General features: G+C 40.8%; 1 protein-coding gene and 1 long non-coding RNA gene across 23 annotated transcripts in view; one reads left to right on the top strand and one right to left on the bottom strand.

Moving 5' to 3' along the window:
* The window catches only part of LOC128398428 (uncharacterized), a 93885-nt gene extending 93590 nt beyond the window's left edge, over positions 1 to 295 (top strand). For both annotated transcript variants that reach the window (XR_008327108.1, XR_008327107.1), the window contains one exon: positions 87 to 295. This is a non-coding gene — a long non-coding RNA (uncharacterized LOC128398428). The remainder of the gene's footprint in view (positions 1 to 86) is intronic.
* The window catches only part of ARPP21 (cAMP regulated phosphoprotein 21), a 255503-nt gene that overhangs the window by 36923 nt on the left and 205347 nt on the right, over positions 1 to 13233 (bottom strand). For all 21 annotated transcript variants that reach the window (XM_053359483.1, XM_053359482.1, XM_053359485.1 and 18 more), the window contains one exon: positions 12011 to 12268. In XM_053359483.1, the coding sequence (XP_053215458.1) occupies positions 12011 to 12268 (258 nt within the window). The remainder of the gene's footprint in view (positions 1 to 12010; positions 12269 to 13233) is intronic.

Genomic DNA, 13233 nt, shown 5'->3' with positions numbered 1-13233 from the left:
GGCAGCTTTAATTAAACTTTAATATATTAATGTGTGATATCTTTAGACTCCCAGGCTCAGCTAACTTCCGTCTTTTTCCTTCAAAGATAATCCCACACTGACTGGACATGCTCACAAATTGCCTACTGCCAGCTGCATTCAAGGCTATGGGATCCAACAGAAGAAAAGCCTCTTGGGCTGCTACAATTACAGAAACTAATTAGACATTTACACACAAGCCACCCCATTATGATACCAAATCTGACAGCAGGACACCATGGAGCAAAAAGATAAAATAAAAATGATTTCACATTGATTATATTCTGCGGATGGTTGCATCACAACAGTTTGCAAGGCTAAGTAGAGTAAGTACCTCGGGTTACATATGCTTCAGGTTACATACGCTTCAGGTTACAGACTCTGCTAACCCAGAAATAGTACCTCGGGTTAAGAACTTTGCTTCAGGATGAGAACAGAAATTGTGCAGTGGCAACACAGTGGCAGCAGGAGGCCCCATTAGTTAAAGTGGTGCTTCAGGTTAAGAACAGTTTCAGGTTAAGAACAGACCTCCAGAACGAATTAAATTCTTAACCCGAGGTACCACTGTACATTGAAATCTCCCTGTCTGTCCACCGCACTCAGTGTTAACAAAAATCAACTTGAGGAATCCTAAAGTTTATTCAGATCTACTTTAAGCTACTTGTCTCGCTCGACCAGTTGAAAACAGCAGTGAAACACAGAATAAATTTTCTCAGGGTGACTGCTACCCGATTCTCAAATTACCAAGGCAGTATCATATCTGCCCTCATAGTTCAGAACCTCTTTGTTTCCAATACGTAGGAAGTTCTGAGGCACATGGGGCCATGCTGACCACTCTGTTTATTCCATGATATTGGCTACATGGAAAGTTGCCATATGAAAAGCATGGCCCTACATGATTCAAAGTTTCATGCTTTACTGAAACGAAACTTGGAGTGGGATGTGGTGGAGGAGCTATAACCTCAGTAAGACTCTGCGTATTTCCAAGTGGCAAAAGGGAAGAAATGGAGCAGATCATGCAAATACATATTTACTGATCACTACACATTATCATGTAGCTCCATAATTCAGCTCCATGATTAAAGTTACACCATACTTTTCTGAATGCTCACAGAATCTGCCATGTGTTAGGTATTAGGACATAGGAAGTAAAAGTTGGATCATAGAGGTATGGGGAGTATATTCGAGTGGGATAACAACCAGGAGAAACCAAGTTAGATAAGAAGGAAATGAAACTGGATAGATTCAGGGAAGATGACAAGATCAGGAAATGGTTACAGAAGGGGCAAGGGGAGAAGGAGGAGGAGTATTAGGTATAAGGCAGAACGTATTTTAATATTTGCTTTGGGGTATTTCCAGTTCTCCACACTTCTACTCCATAAATTAGTTAAGGAGGATTTTTTTTTTACAATTTATTTATTACTAAATTCATATCCTGCACTTTTAACTTCAAGGTATCTAACAAACCAACAACAAATAGAACCAATGACTAAAATTAATAAATAAGATAGAGAAATAAGATGATAAAAAAAGCAAAGGAGCAGTGACTTAAATAAAAAAAAGGTCCAAGAAAGGTTTAGAACCAGGGAAAATGCTATCCTGGCAGTTAAAGAAAAAAACAGAAAGAAAAGATGATAGGAAAGTTGGTAGAAGGAGGGAAGAAATTTGATGAGCCAGAGGAAAGAAGTAAAATTTCCATAAACTACTTTAAGGATCTATACCAAGCAGGAAAGGAAGAGGAAAATAAAATAGAAAAAAAATATTTAAGCCAAAGTAAATTTCCAAAGATTGCAAGGGGTAAAATAGAACATTTAAATTTCTCTATAACAATGTTGGAAATTCATCATCTAATGTGAAACCAGGAAAATCACCTGGACCAGATGGATTGCCCGCAAGTTATTACAAGAAATTGGAAGACTCACTTTCAATACTGCTCAAGACAGTTATGAACAAGATCTTATTAGAAGGGAAACTGCCAGAATCATGGCAAGAAGCTTCTATAACGCTGATTCCAAAGCAAGGGATGGATTTAACATCAACTAAAAACTACAGACCAATATCTCTTTTAAATAATGATTACAAATTATTTACGGATATTATGGTAAATAGGTTAAAGTAAATACTAAAAGAGGTCATAAATGAAGATCAGGCATGTTTCCTACCGGGAAGACAAATGAAAAACAATACAAGAATGTGATTGATATATTAGAGTATTTGGAAATGAGATCGGATAAATACTAATGTTTGTGGATGCTGAAAAAGCATTTGATAACGTGTGTTGGAAATTTATGAAAAGAACTATAGAGATAATGGGCCTAGGGAAATTTTTTTTGTAGATGTATAGAGGCGATTTATCAGAATCAAAAAGCCAAACTGATCCTAAATAATGAAGTATCAGAGAGCTTTAGAATAATGAAAGGAACTAGATAAGGTTGCCCTCTCTCCCCATTATTGTTTATTATGGTACTTGAAACACTGGCAATGACAATAAGAACTGACTCAGAAATAAAAGGAATTACATTGGGAAACAAATTTTATAAGCTAAAAGCTTTCACAGATGACCTTATAATAACTATCCACTAGAAGAAAATCCACTAGAAAGTATACATATTTTTTGAAAGAATATATGAATTTGGTCAGGTGGTGGGATTTAAACTGAATAAAGACAAAACCATGTTGTTGGCAAAAAATATGCGAGATCAAGAAAAACAGGAACTGCAGACAATGTCTGGCTTGACAATAACTAAAAAGGTCAAATATTTGGGTATCTGGATTACAGCAAAAAATATCAATTTGTTCAATGATAATTATATCAAGACTTGGAAAGAGATAAAAAAAAGATTTAGAAATTTGGAATAGGTTGAGCCTTTCATTCTGGGGGAGAATTTCAACAATCAAAATGTATGTGCTCCCAATGATGTTGTTTCTGTTTCAGATGATTCCAGTGGTAAGGGGGGCGGGGACAGGACACTTCAAGGAATGGCAGAGGGATTTATCAAATTTCATTTGGCAGGGGGGGAAACCCAGGATAAAGCATAAACTATTTGGAGATATTAAGGATGGAGGGGTTTTGCGCTGCCAGATTTGAAACTTTACTATGAAGCATCCTGTTGGATAAAAGAGTGGATAATTTTGCAAAATACAGACATATTGGATTTGGAGGGATGGGACAATAGATTTGGGTGGCACGCCTATCTACGTATTTTTCACTCTATAAGATGCACCAGACCACAACACGCACCTAGTTTTTGGAGGAGGAAAACAAGAGAAAAAATATTCTGAATCTCAGAAGCCAGAACAGCATGAGGGATCGCTGTGCAGTGAAAGCAGCAATCCCTCTTGCTGTTCTGGCTTCTGGGATAGCTGTGCAGCCTGCATTCGCTCCATAAGACGCACACACATTTCCCCTTACTTTTTAGGAGGGAAAAAGTGAGTCTTATAGAGCAAAAAATACGGTAGGTTATCAAAAAGTCAAGGTTCACAGGGGATTTCTGAATCACATAGTAAGGAAATCACTATATATGGTATGGGATAGGTATAAAAACCTATTAGAACAAAAAACACCCTGGTGGTTATCCCCCCTAGAGGCAATTTGAGTAAAGAGGGAAAATATTGGGGGAGGTGTTTACTGGGCAACCTATAAGGAAATATTAGAGGAGGAAGAAAAACAATTAAAATTAAGCAAGTTTCAAGAAATTAGACATCATTTCACGGATGGGTTGCAATACCACCAAATAAATGACACCTGTAAACTAGACAGAAGAAAAGGGTTCGTGACAGAAGTTTCGAGGCTGGAAAAAGATTTAATACAACTATTATCTAAATGTATAGACTCCCGCTAGATTGGGAAGTAAAAGAGGAAGAAGTTAAAGAAGCAATGATCAAATGGTCCAAATATTTTGGTCATACCATTCAGATGGCTGCTTGGGGGAAAATCTAAAGTTCACTGCTTGTTATACATTAAAGGAAAACTTCATGAAAATGTTTTATAGATGGTACATGACCCCCAGCAAATTGGCAAAAATGTACAAAACAAAATCAAATATATGCTGGAGGTGTAAGCAAGCTGAGGGAACAATGTAACATATGTGGTGGGGTTGTACAAAAATCAAAAACTTTTGAGATATCATCTATGAGGAGTTTAAAAAAATGTTTAAACAAACATTTGCAAAAAAATCGGAAGCTTTCCTCCAAGGCATTTTGACAACAGATATTCCATGTGGTTAGAGGGAGGGTATTCCTATATGCAACAACAGCAGCGAGAATGTTGATTGCTAACGATTGGAAGGGAGAGAAAACTCCAACGAAAAGAAATGACAGATAAAACACTCTGAGTATTTGGAACTTGCAAAGATGACAAAAATAATCAGGAATCAAACCAACCACAAGTTTATAAAAGAGTGGGATTGTTATAGAGGGTACTTAAAAAACATTGTTCCCAAGTAAAGTGTGCTTTGACTAATTTTCACAAATTAAACGACATATGGATAATGTATCTCATACAACATGGATGATTGATAAGTTAAAAAAAAGGACACAGTTTAAAGGGGGGGAGAAACAATCTGCAGTGAGGTAGACGGAAGTCATATTCAAAAAGTTGAAGACTAATTATTTTTTATTTAAGGTTCTGGAGATACAGGGTGTTGAATATTTTTATTATGTATGGGTGTTTTTTCATGATTATTTATCTTTTTTGTATCCTATTTTGATGACGAGTTGTAATATCTAATGAAACCAATAAAGAGCATGGGGGGGGGGAGAAAAAAGAGTCTCCTTAGGTAAGATATTCCACATGCAAGACACTGTAGCTGAAAATGCCCTCTCTCCACTTGTCTCAGAAGGAAGAGGAGAGTTCAGATGATGGCCTTTGTGGTTAGCATCACTGATGCAGGAAAAGATGGTGCAACAAGCATCTTAGTCACGTGCAGATTTTAAACAACAGCACTTTGAACTGGGCTCCCTTAGCCTGCTAATTTGCAAAGCCAAAAATAGCAGGTGAAGATCTCAACGCTTTCAGAAAAGCACAGTTCCCAATCCATTAAAGGTTGCAAACTAATTTAACAGAACGGTTATCACGAGACCACTTGTGTTGTGCGGGGTGATCTTCAAAGCCACTACAGTGGTACCTCAGGTTACATACGCTTCAGGTTACAGACTCTGCTAATCCAGAAATAGTGCTTCAGCTTAGAAATTTGCTTCCGGATGAGAACAGAAATCGTGCTCTGGCGGTGCGGTGGCAGCAGGAGGCCCCATAAGCTAAAGTGGTGCTTCAGGTTAAGAACAGTTTCATGTTAAGAACGGACCTCCGGAACGAACTAAGTGCTTAACCCGAGGTACCACTGTACTGAGTTTTGGCATAACTGAAACTCAGCTGTTCTGCCTAGCAGATTCCCATTTAGTCTCTCGGAGACCAACTTAGCTGCTCTATCTGCGCTAATGACAACAGCAGCATGTCATCAGCATATACCAATAGGTTCACAAAAATAAGACCAAATGTGAAACGGGGAAGCCAGCAGTATTTTATATCTCTGGGAGAGCAGCAGCAGTGTTGGGAGGTGTTGCTCAACTGGCTCCCCAGCATGGAGGTTGTTGCCAGTAACCAAGAGGGGAAGGGAAAAGGAGGAGAATGTGCTGCAGGTACAGCAATGGAGCCAATTTGATGCAGCTAATGCTCCATTCACACTGTGTCAACTTCCTTGACACCTCTCTTCTTCTCTCTCTCCTCTTCTCTCTTCTTCTTCTCTCCCTTCTTCCTATCTGTTGCTGGCAGCAACCCCTGTTTTGGGAAGTCAGCTGAGCAATGCTGCTCCACCCCACTGGCTGCTACTGCTCTGGGATCAATTCATTAACATACAGATTGGAAAGATTTTTGATCTAGCACATGGGTAGGCAAACCAAGGCCGGGGGCCAAATCTGGCCCAATCGCCTTCTAAATCCGGCCCACGGACGGTCCAGGAATCAGTGTGTTTTTACCTGAGTCAAATGTGTCCTTTTATTTAAAATGCATTCCTGGGTTATTTGTGGGGCCTGCCTGGTGTTTTTACATGAGTAGAATGTATGCTTTTATTTAAAATGCATCTCTGGGTTATTTGTAGGGCATAGGAATTCGTTCATTTTATTTTTTTTCAAAATCTAGTCCGGCCCCCCACAAGGTCTGAGGGACAGTGGACTGGCCCCCTGCTGAAAAAGTTTGCTGACCTTGATTTAGTATTTATATATGGCATCTTGATCAGTGTAAATAATTGTCTGCTAACCTGCACGCTCCACAGTTCTAACCACAGATTATGGCGTCTGACCCTATAAAAAGCAGCAGTACTTTTGAGAAAAGCTGTTGCCTCAGGCCTTTGCTCAAAATGCAGTTTGGTATGAAAAATTCAAAGTGAAAATTGCATGTGCATGAATCCTGCCTTCTACTTATGCCACACTTACAGCCAGACTCCAAAATGGGATCGTCCACCAAAATATGGTGTGTGTTGGGCTTTGCCTGAAACACCATAAAATGCATCATAAACATAATGGGATTCCAAGCAAGCTTCAAAACTTCTTCGTAATTTCTTCACCGACTGTGGCTATTAGAACTTGAAGTCTAACATCCAAGCAAAATTGATGTAAGTACAAATGTGAAAACTGATGCCAACTTAGTCTATGAGCTGGCAGGGTTCTGAGTGAAGGTGAACGTTTTGCAGTGAAGCGTGAAAATAACCTGAGAAACCACTTAGCGGCAAATGTTCATAATAATATTTTTTAAAATGCTGTTTTGGCTCTTTTTCTCCCTTCCCCCTATCCTATCAGTCACAACTCGGCCACTGTGGAATACTGAAATGCATCTGTGATGTTTGTTAACTTTTCATGATGGTAGGGAAACATTACTGGCTTTGGGACAGACACAGTGAAGATAGGTCAGTACTGATCAGGACTCTTGGCTAAGAGGGCTTACAGATCCTACATACAGCCTTAAATCAAGTATCTTATCATTTTTAGGCTGCTTCTACTTTTCAGCAGATTGAGGCTGAAAGAGAAAATAAGCACTCCTTGCCTGCCTCAAAATGTGTGCTAAACATTAGTCAGTTAGTAGATGTTATTGTTTATGCCCAATAACAACCACAATACAGTATGAGCACAAATCACACAACTACAGAATGAAATACACTACATGCACCAAACCAGGACAAATCTATAACGTCCAGAATTTAAAAACACTCCTTCTAGTTAGCATCCCTAGGGTTTGGCACTTGCACTATCCAGAAAGGTTGCCGCTATCTTTCTTGTCACTAGTGCAAACAGCAGCTCCATATAGCTGATGCACTTATTGACATCTGCCAACAGCCATTTAATTTTCAAATCATCTGGTTGACCTTCTAAGGAGATCTGAAAAGAGGAGGTAAGTTTAACTCTGGGTGAGTCATACAATGGACAATCAATATCATTAGTATCAGAAGCCGGATTGGAAGGTGGTGATTGAAAGCAACTAATATGGCTTTCCCCACATTATCTGACGTCCATGTCCATGGACTCTGTACCTGGAGTGGATTCGTACCTTGCCGATTTTTGACCCTGGCAGTCCTTGGTATGGGATGTAGCCACAGGAAGGAAGCTTCCATGAAAACCTAATTGTGTATCAGTCTTATACTTGTTATATCAACTGAGACCGTTTCCCTTTAAGTCTATTCTAGGGGCTTTGTTATACCAGGATAGAGCAGAAAGGAGAGAAAGAATGAAGATTCACTCCACATTGCTAATAGCCTTATAATTTGCATACTTCAGTACCACACTTAAGAAGTCTATTAAAAATTGGTGTAGGAGCACAGTTCTGCCCATCAGCCCACCACACATACAAAACACTTATTTTGTGATTTTTCTGGTCACTGCATTAACATATGCAAAGTTGCTACACGAGAAAGCCAATTGATGCAGCCATCACCTACAAATACCAAAATGCTACAGTTCTGACTCACAACCTTTGACAAATAGAAATGGTCTTAATTGAGGTGCAAATGAATTCCAGGTGCAAGAATGTCCTTGGCGATGCTATGGCTCTGGCAGAATGGAACAGCATGCACAAAAGCTCACAATGTCCTTGGAATGCCACTCTTAATGCTTGCACCTTGACACGGAGAATAAAAAAGGGCGCCAAGGAAGCATGCGGTGTCCCGAGATGAACAAAGAGTAAGTTGAAACGTGGGGGTTCAGCTTGTCGGCAAAGCGTGTTCTCCCTAAAATGGTGATTGCCTGAAGCAACGATTGGATGACCGGGTTGCTGGGGCAAATTGCATGTTACAAATTGGGTGGGTGGGACCAAAGGCTTTAAATATCGGGGCACTCTGCTTTTGCTTTCTCTTTTGCTGAGTGCATCGGATCACCCACCCTCCCGCCCTGAGTTCCGGTTGACCTTGCTATGCCTGTCATGGGGTCGTCTGCCGTTGGGGCAGGGGCCTAGTAGGAATTTTGTCCATTTGGCTGATTGGCTGGTGCCATTTGGTTTTTGCCTACTACTTAGCAATTCGTCACAATTTGTAAGGTTGCGGTTAGGCATTGGTTATAAAAATTGGTGGAGGAGGGGTCAGGATAGGCTGGGCCTGCCCCTCCAATGGTGGTGTGGAAGGGAATTCCATTAAAGGAATCCTGGGGTTTGCCACGATTTTGTCCAATCCTGAAATGGGACCAGGGCCGGCAGGCCTTGGGGAGCTGGTTGGGTGAGCGGTGAGGGACTGTCACTCAGCTCAACTGATCCCCAACATTGTTTTCCCTTCACTGGCTTCCGAGGTAGTTTGGAAAGTCAGTTCTGTCCCAGGCGGGGGGACAGATAGTCATAACCAATGCCTAAGCAACCACTCACAGATTATGTATTTTAATAAAGTTGTGGCCAAAATTATGCCAAAACCTTAAACAAAATTTACGTGTGATTTGTGAATTATTTTTGAGGGGTGGCTTGGGGACCTCCACACGCAATAAGGTTAGACCAGACCAGACTGCAGCAGCACTTATTGTGCAAACACTGCTACAGGTAAGTGTTGCTTGACAGCACTCAGTGAGGGAGTGAAAAATGTTATCTCCTCAAGCATTATGAAGGACCCAGTTAATATGGAGCAAGGTGAAAAATTTGCTCTCACTGGCTTTTATAATTTTATGACAGTTCCCTCATACACTTGAACGACCAAGAAACGGAAGCCAGGCTGGATAGCTCAGTCGGTAGAGTGTGAGACTCTTAATCCTGGGCTTGTGTGTTCAAGCCCCACGTTTGTGCATTACAGAGGGTTGGACTAGATGACCCTTGTGGGCCCTTCAAACTCTGCAATTCTATGAAACTATGAATACAGAAGGTATGTCTGTTAGAGGCTGGACTTGCTAGATGTTGTAGCCTGTCCAAGCAGTTGGCGATGCTGTAGTGATTAGCACAAAATATGCACCTCACTACCCTAACACTGGGTAGCCTGGGCCTTACTGATAGCAGTACAACACTTGCAATATGTAAACCTCTTTGTGATGGACAGATCAGTCTATTTCTGGTCCAAGTCAAATTCATCAAGTCCATTCTGTCTGACTGCAGCATTAATTTGCATGTTGTTGTTTTTTTAAGTACAGAAATCTGTATTTAAATATGAACTTTGATGTATATTAAAATAATATTTTATTTCAATGTACGTATTTCTAAACATATTTTATCCTAAAATACCCAGTTTTAATGCATTCTGGTATGCCTGAATTGCAAAGTCCAGAGAACTGTAAAATTCATAAGGTAATTACATTCTTATCTGTGTATTAGTCCAAGAAGTCAGTTTGCTAAAAATGTGAACCCAACAAAATTCTCTGTTCCTGCTCCCCCCACACAATTAGCCAGCTCTGTTTGTCCTAATGACAGGGGTTTTTGATACCACTTTAAAAATTGTTGCTGTCTTCTAATAACTAGGCTCCTTATTTCAGAATGACCCCCCCCCCAATTAATCTGTGAGCAGCCAGCACTGAGAAAAAATTAACACAATTACTGGAGGTATGGAGAGAATACTTCCTTTAGTGCAGGCATGAATTCCTAGAAGTAACACCTAAGTATAATAACAGCAACATAGCTGACAACTGTACCTGTCCTAGTCAAAGGAAATAGTTAACATAAATAAAGCAAGGGGGAGAACTGTCATATTTCTTTATTCAAAAAAACCCCCCAACCCCCCCAATGTTTCTGGACATTAAACTGAGAGAATGAAAGAGAGATGTGCTCTTTGGCTGCCGTTTGCTGTAATTAAGCTTTGAAATCTAGCGTTCTAATAAAAAATGCATATGGTAAGAGTTGGGTAGAAAATTCCCTGGACATTTTGCTTTCCCTTTCCTTATTCTGCGAGGATTCTCAGGATGCAGACAGGGAACTTTGGTGGCAAACAATAAAGCCTAATCAAGAAGACAGAACACATTAGAGATCTGCAGTGCCTTACATGTTCCAGTTAATTAAATATGATTCACGGCTAGTGCTTCCGCTAGAAGCTATGCAGAAGCTCATACAGGGGAAAGAAGGGGAAGCATGGATGTATTATCTTTATTAATAATAGTATGCAGAAATATCATGAAGCAGAGCATGTGTCCAAAGCCCTGGACTGAAAAGACTGATTGGTTCATGCACATACATCACTTGAGCTCTCATCACCAGGAGTGCCAACTTGACTAAAATATTGGGGGAGACCAGGCAAGCCCTGCCCTGCATAACTGATCACAAGATGCGGAGCATGCACACCATTTGAATGGCAATGCCGATCAACTTGGGTGGGGCTGCCCTCTCAAATATTTTATGGGGGGGACCAAAGGGAGTCGGCTCCCATGCTCATCACCGTAAGATTCAGCAAGGATAGCTCTCAGATGACTGTGTGGGCCTTTCCATTAACATAACTGTACAGTGGTACCTCGGGTTAAGTACTTAATTCGTTCCGGAGGTCCGTACTTAACCTGAAACTGTTCTTAGCCTGAAGCACCACTTTAGCTAATGGGGCCTCCCACTGCCGCCATGCCGCCGGAGCACGATTTCTGTTCTCATCCTGAAGCAAAGTTCTTAACCTGAAGCACTATTTCTGGGTTAGTGGAGTCTGTAACCTGAAGCGTCTGTAACCTGAAGCGTATGTAACCCAAGGTACCACTGTATTCCCATCTTCATGCATGGAAGATGCTACATGATGCTATGGTCCATGAGCTGTGACATAGGTGTGAACCTGTCCATAATCATAGAATTGCAGAATTGGAAGGACCCTGAGGGTCGTCTTAGTCCACCTCTCTGCAATGCAGGATTCTTTTGCCCAATGTGTGTGTGTGTGTGGGGGGGGGTAGAACCCACGTCCCTGGTCTCATGCTCTACCAACAGAGCTATTCCAGAAGAGTTGCTGAAATGAAGGAACCACTTTGAGGGGGTTCTTCTACACAATCAAGCAGGGCATACATGTTAGGAAATACATAAAAAGTGAAACAAATAGAGAACCTACCCAAGGGACATTGACAAAACCCCACATACACGCTAAGTATTACCAGCCCAAACCCCTCCCCCTTTCTCCCCCATCTTCTTCAACCCCAACCTTATTCTGTAGGCAACACTAATGTCTCACATCAAATGTAAAAAAGACTCTACAACCTGAAAAAAGAGACAAGACACGTTCTTTTGTAAACCAAGAATTAAAAAAATAAATTAAAAAGTGAGTCCACATGGCTAGGTAATGCATTTGTTTGTCCACATGAACCCCCTTCCACCCCTGGTTAAGCAACAAGAAGGCTGATGACATGTGATAATGTAATGTCCAAAAACCAAACAAACCATGGGATAGAAAACTCCGTCCTATCCTGCTATGTAAATTGACCTTATGAAAATCTCACTGCCTCAGATTTTATGCATTTAGTGGTGACGTACCTCTGAAAATGTTCCTTGGCTGTCTTCACTTCCTTCAAGACTGTGCTACTGAAATAATGTAAAATGGAGGCTCAAGGGTGGGGTGGGAGGCATAAGAAACCACAAATCTATGCTTACCTGAGCAGGTGGCGGCGGCTGTACATAACCCTGCGGTGGAGGTGCAGCTTGCAGTACTTGCTGGGATACGGGTGGACCTGAACCTGCAAAACCTCCGGGAGGGAGCTGTTGGCTGGATGCCATGACGTAACCAGTCTGTGGGGAAGACTGCTGTATAATAGGTGATGGGTAGACAGGACCAGAAGGCGAATCAGGGTTGTCTCCTGATGACTGACGACTTAAACTCATCTGGCTAAACTGTGTTGTCATGTCATCTCGCTGTGAGGCAAAAGTCAGTTGAAAATGATCAACAGAGATCTCTGCAGCGGATATTTAGAAAACAAAAAAAAATGGGTTCAAACAAGCATGCAGAAGAAGCAGGGGAAAAATACATTTAAGCACATACGCACACAAACAACACAAAATTAAGCGAAAACAAACAAACATAATCCTAAAAGCAAGTAAAAACATCTCCATCACCCCCCATTAAACCACTCCCCTTTCCGAATCTAAATGGAGAATTCTACATTAGTCTTGATGACACCTTGAAAAGATTCTTCTCTCCTGGTATTGATCTGACCCCATAACTTTTGATGGCAAAAGTTAATAAGAACAGTTTCTCAGCCACCCCCAAAGGAAGACGAATGGTTTATAAACATACTTTTTAAAAAAGACTCCAGCGGATCCCAATTGTTTCTACTCAGAAGTAAGCCCCAGGGTTCAATGAGACTTACGCCCAGGCAAGTGTGTATAGGACTGCAGTCTAAGGGTTTTAAGGGGCCTGGATGTTCCACTGCTAATACACAAACACTTGGGCCACTAAAGCCACCAACTGCTTCAAGGAACCCAGCTAATCAGCCTCATCCATAGAAGTTCCCTGCAATGGTCATCTGGCTATGGAAACATATGTGCTTCCTCATCGATTCAGTGTCAATGATAACGCCTCAGGAAAAACTATTTCATAAGCAGAGCAATGAAAGTTGAGGTCTGTACTCAACAGTAGCTCCATACTGTAGCTGACTGCAGGGGAAACCAATTAATGAATGCAGGTTTATAAAAAAATGACAATCTACCAAACATTCATCTTATCAAGTGTATTTTCAAACAATTCTCAAGAAGGCTACAAATGCAGTTAATGGTATCTCACATTGCTGAGAAAATCTTTTATTGGGCATTGTCAGTAAAAATAAATAACTTTAAAAATAAAAGAAAAAGTACTGGTTTTCTCTTTGATTTTAAACCCT

Source organism: Podarcis raffonei, chromosome 12, assembly GCF_027172205.1.
Source record: "Podarcis raffonei isolate rPodRaf1 chromosome 12, rPodRaf1.pri, whole genome shotgun sequence".
Lineage (NCBI taxonomy): Eukaryota > Metazoa > Chordata > Lepidosauria > Squamata > Lacertidae > Podarcis > Podarcis raffonei.
Note: the sequence above shows the minus strand (reverse complement) of the source record. Positions and strands in the feature narration are given on the sequence as shown.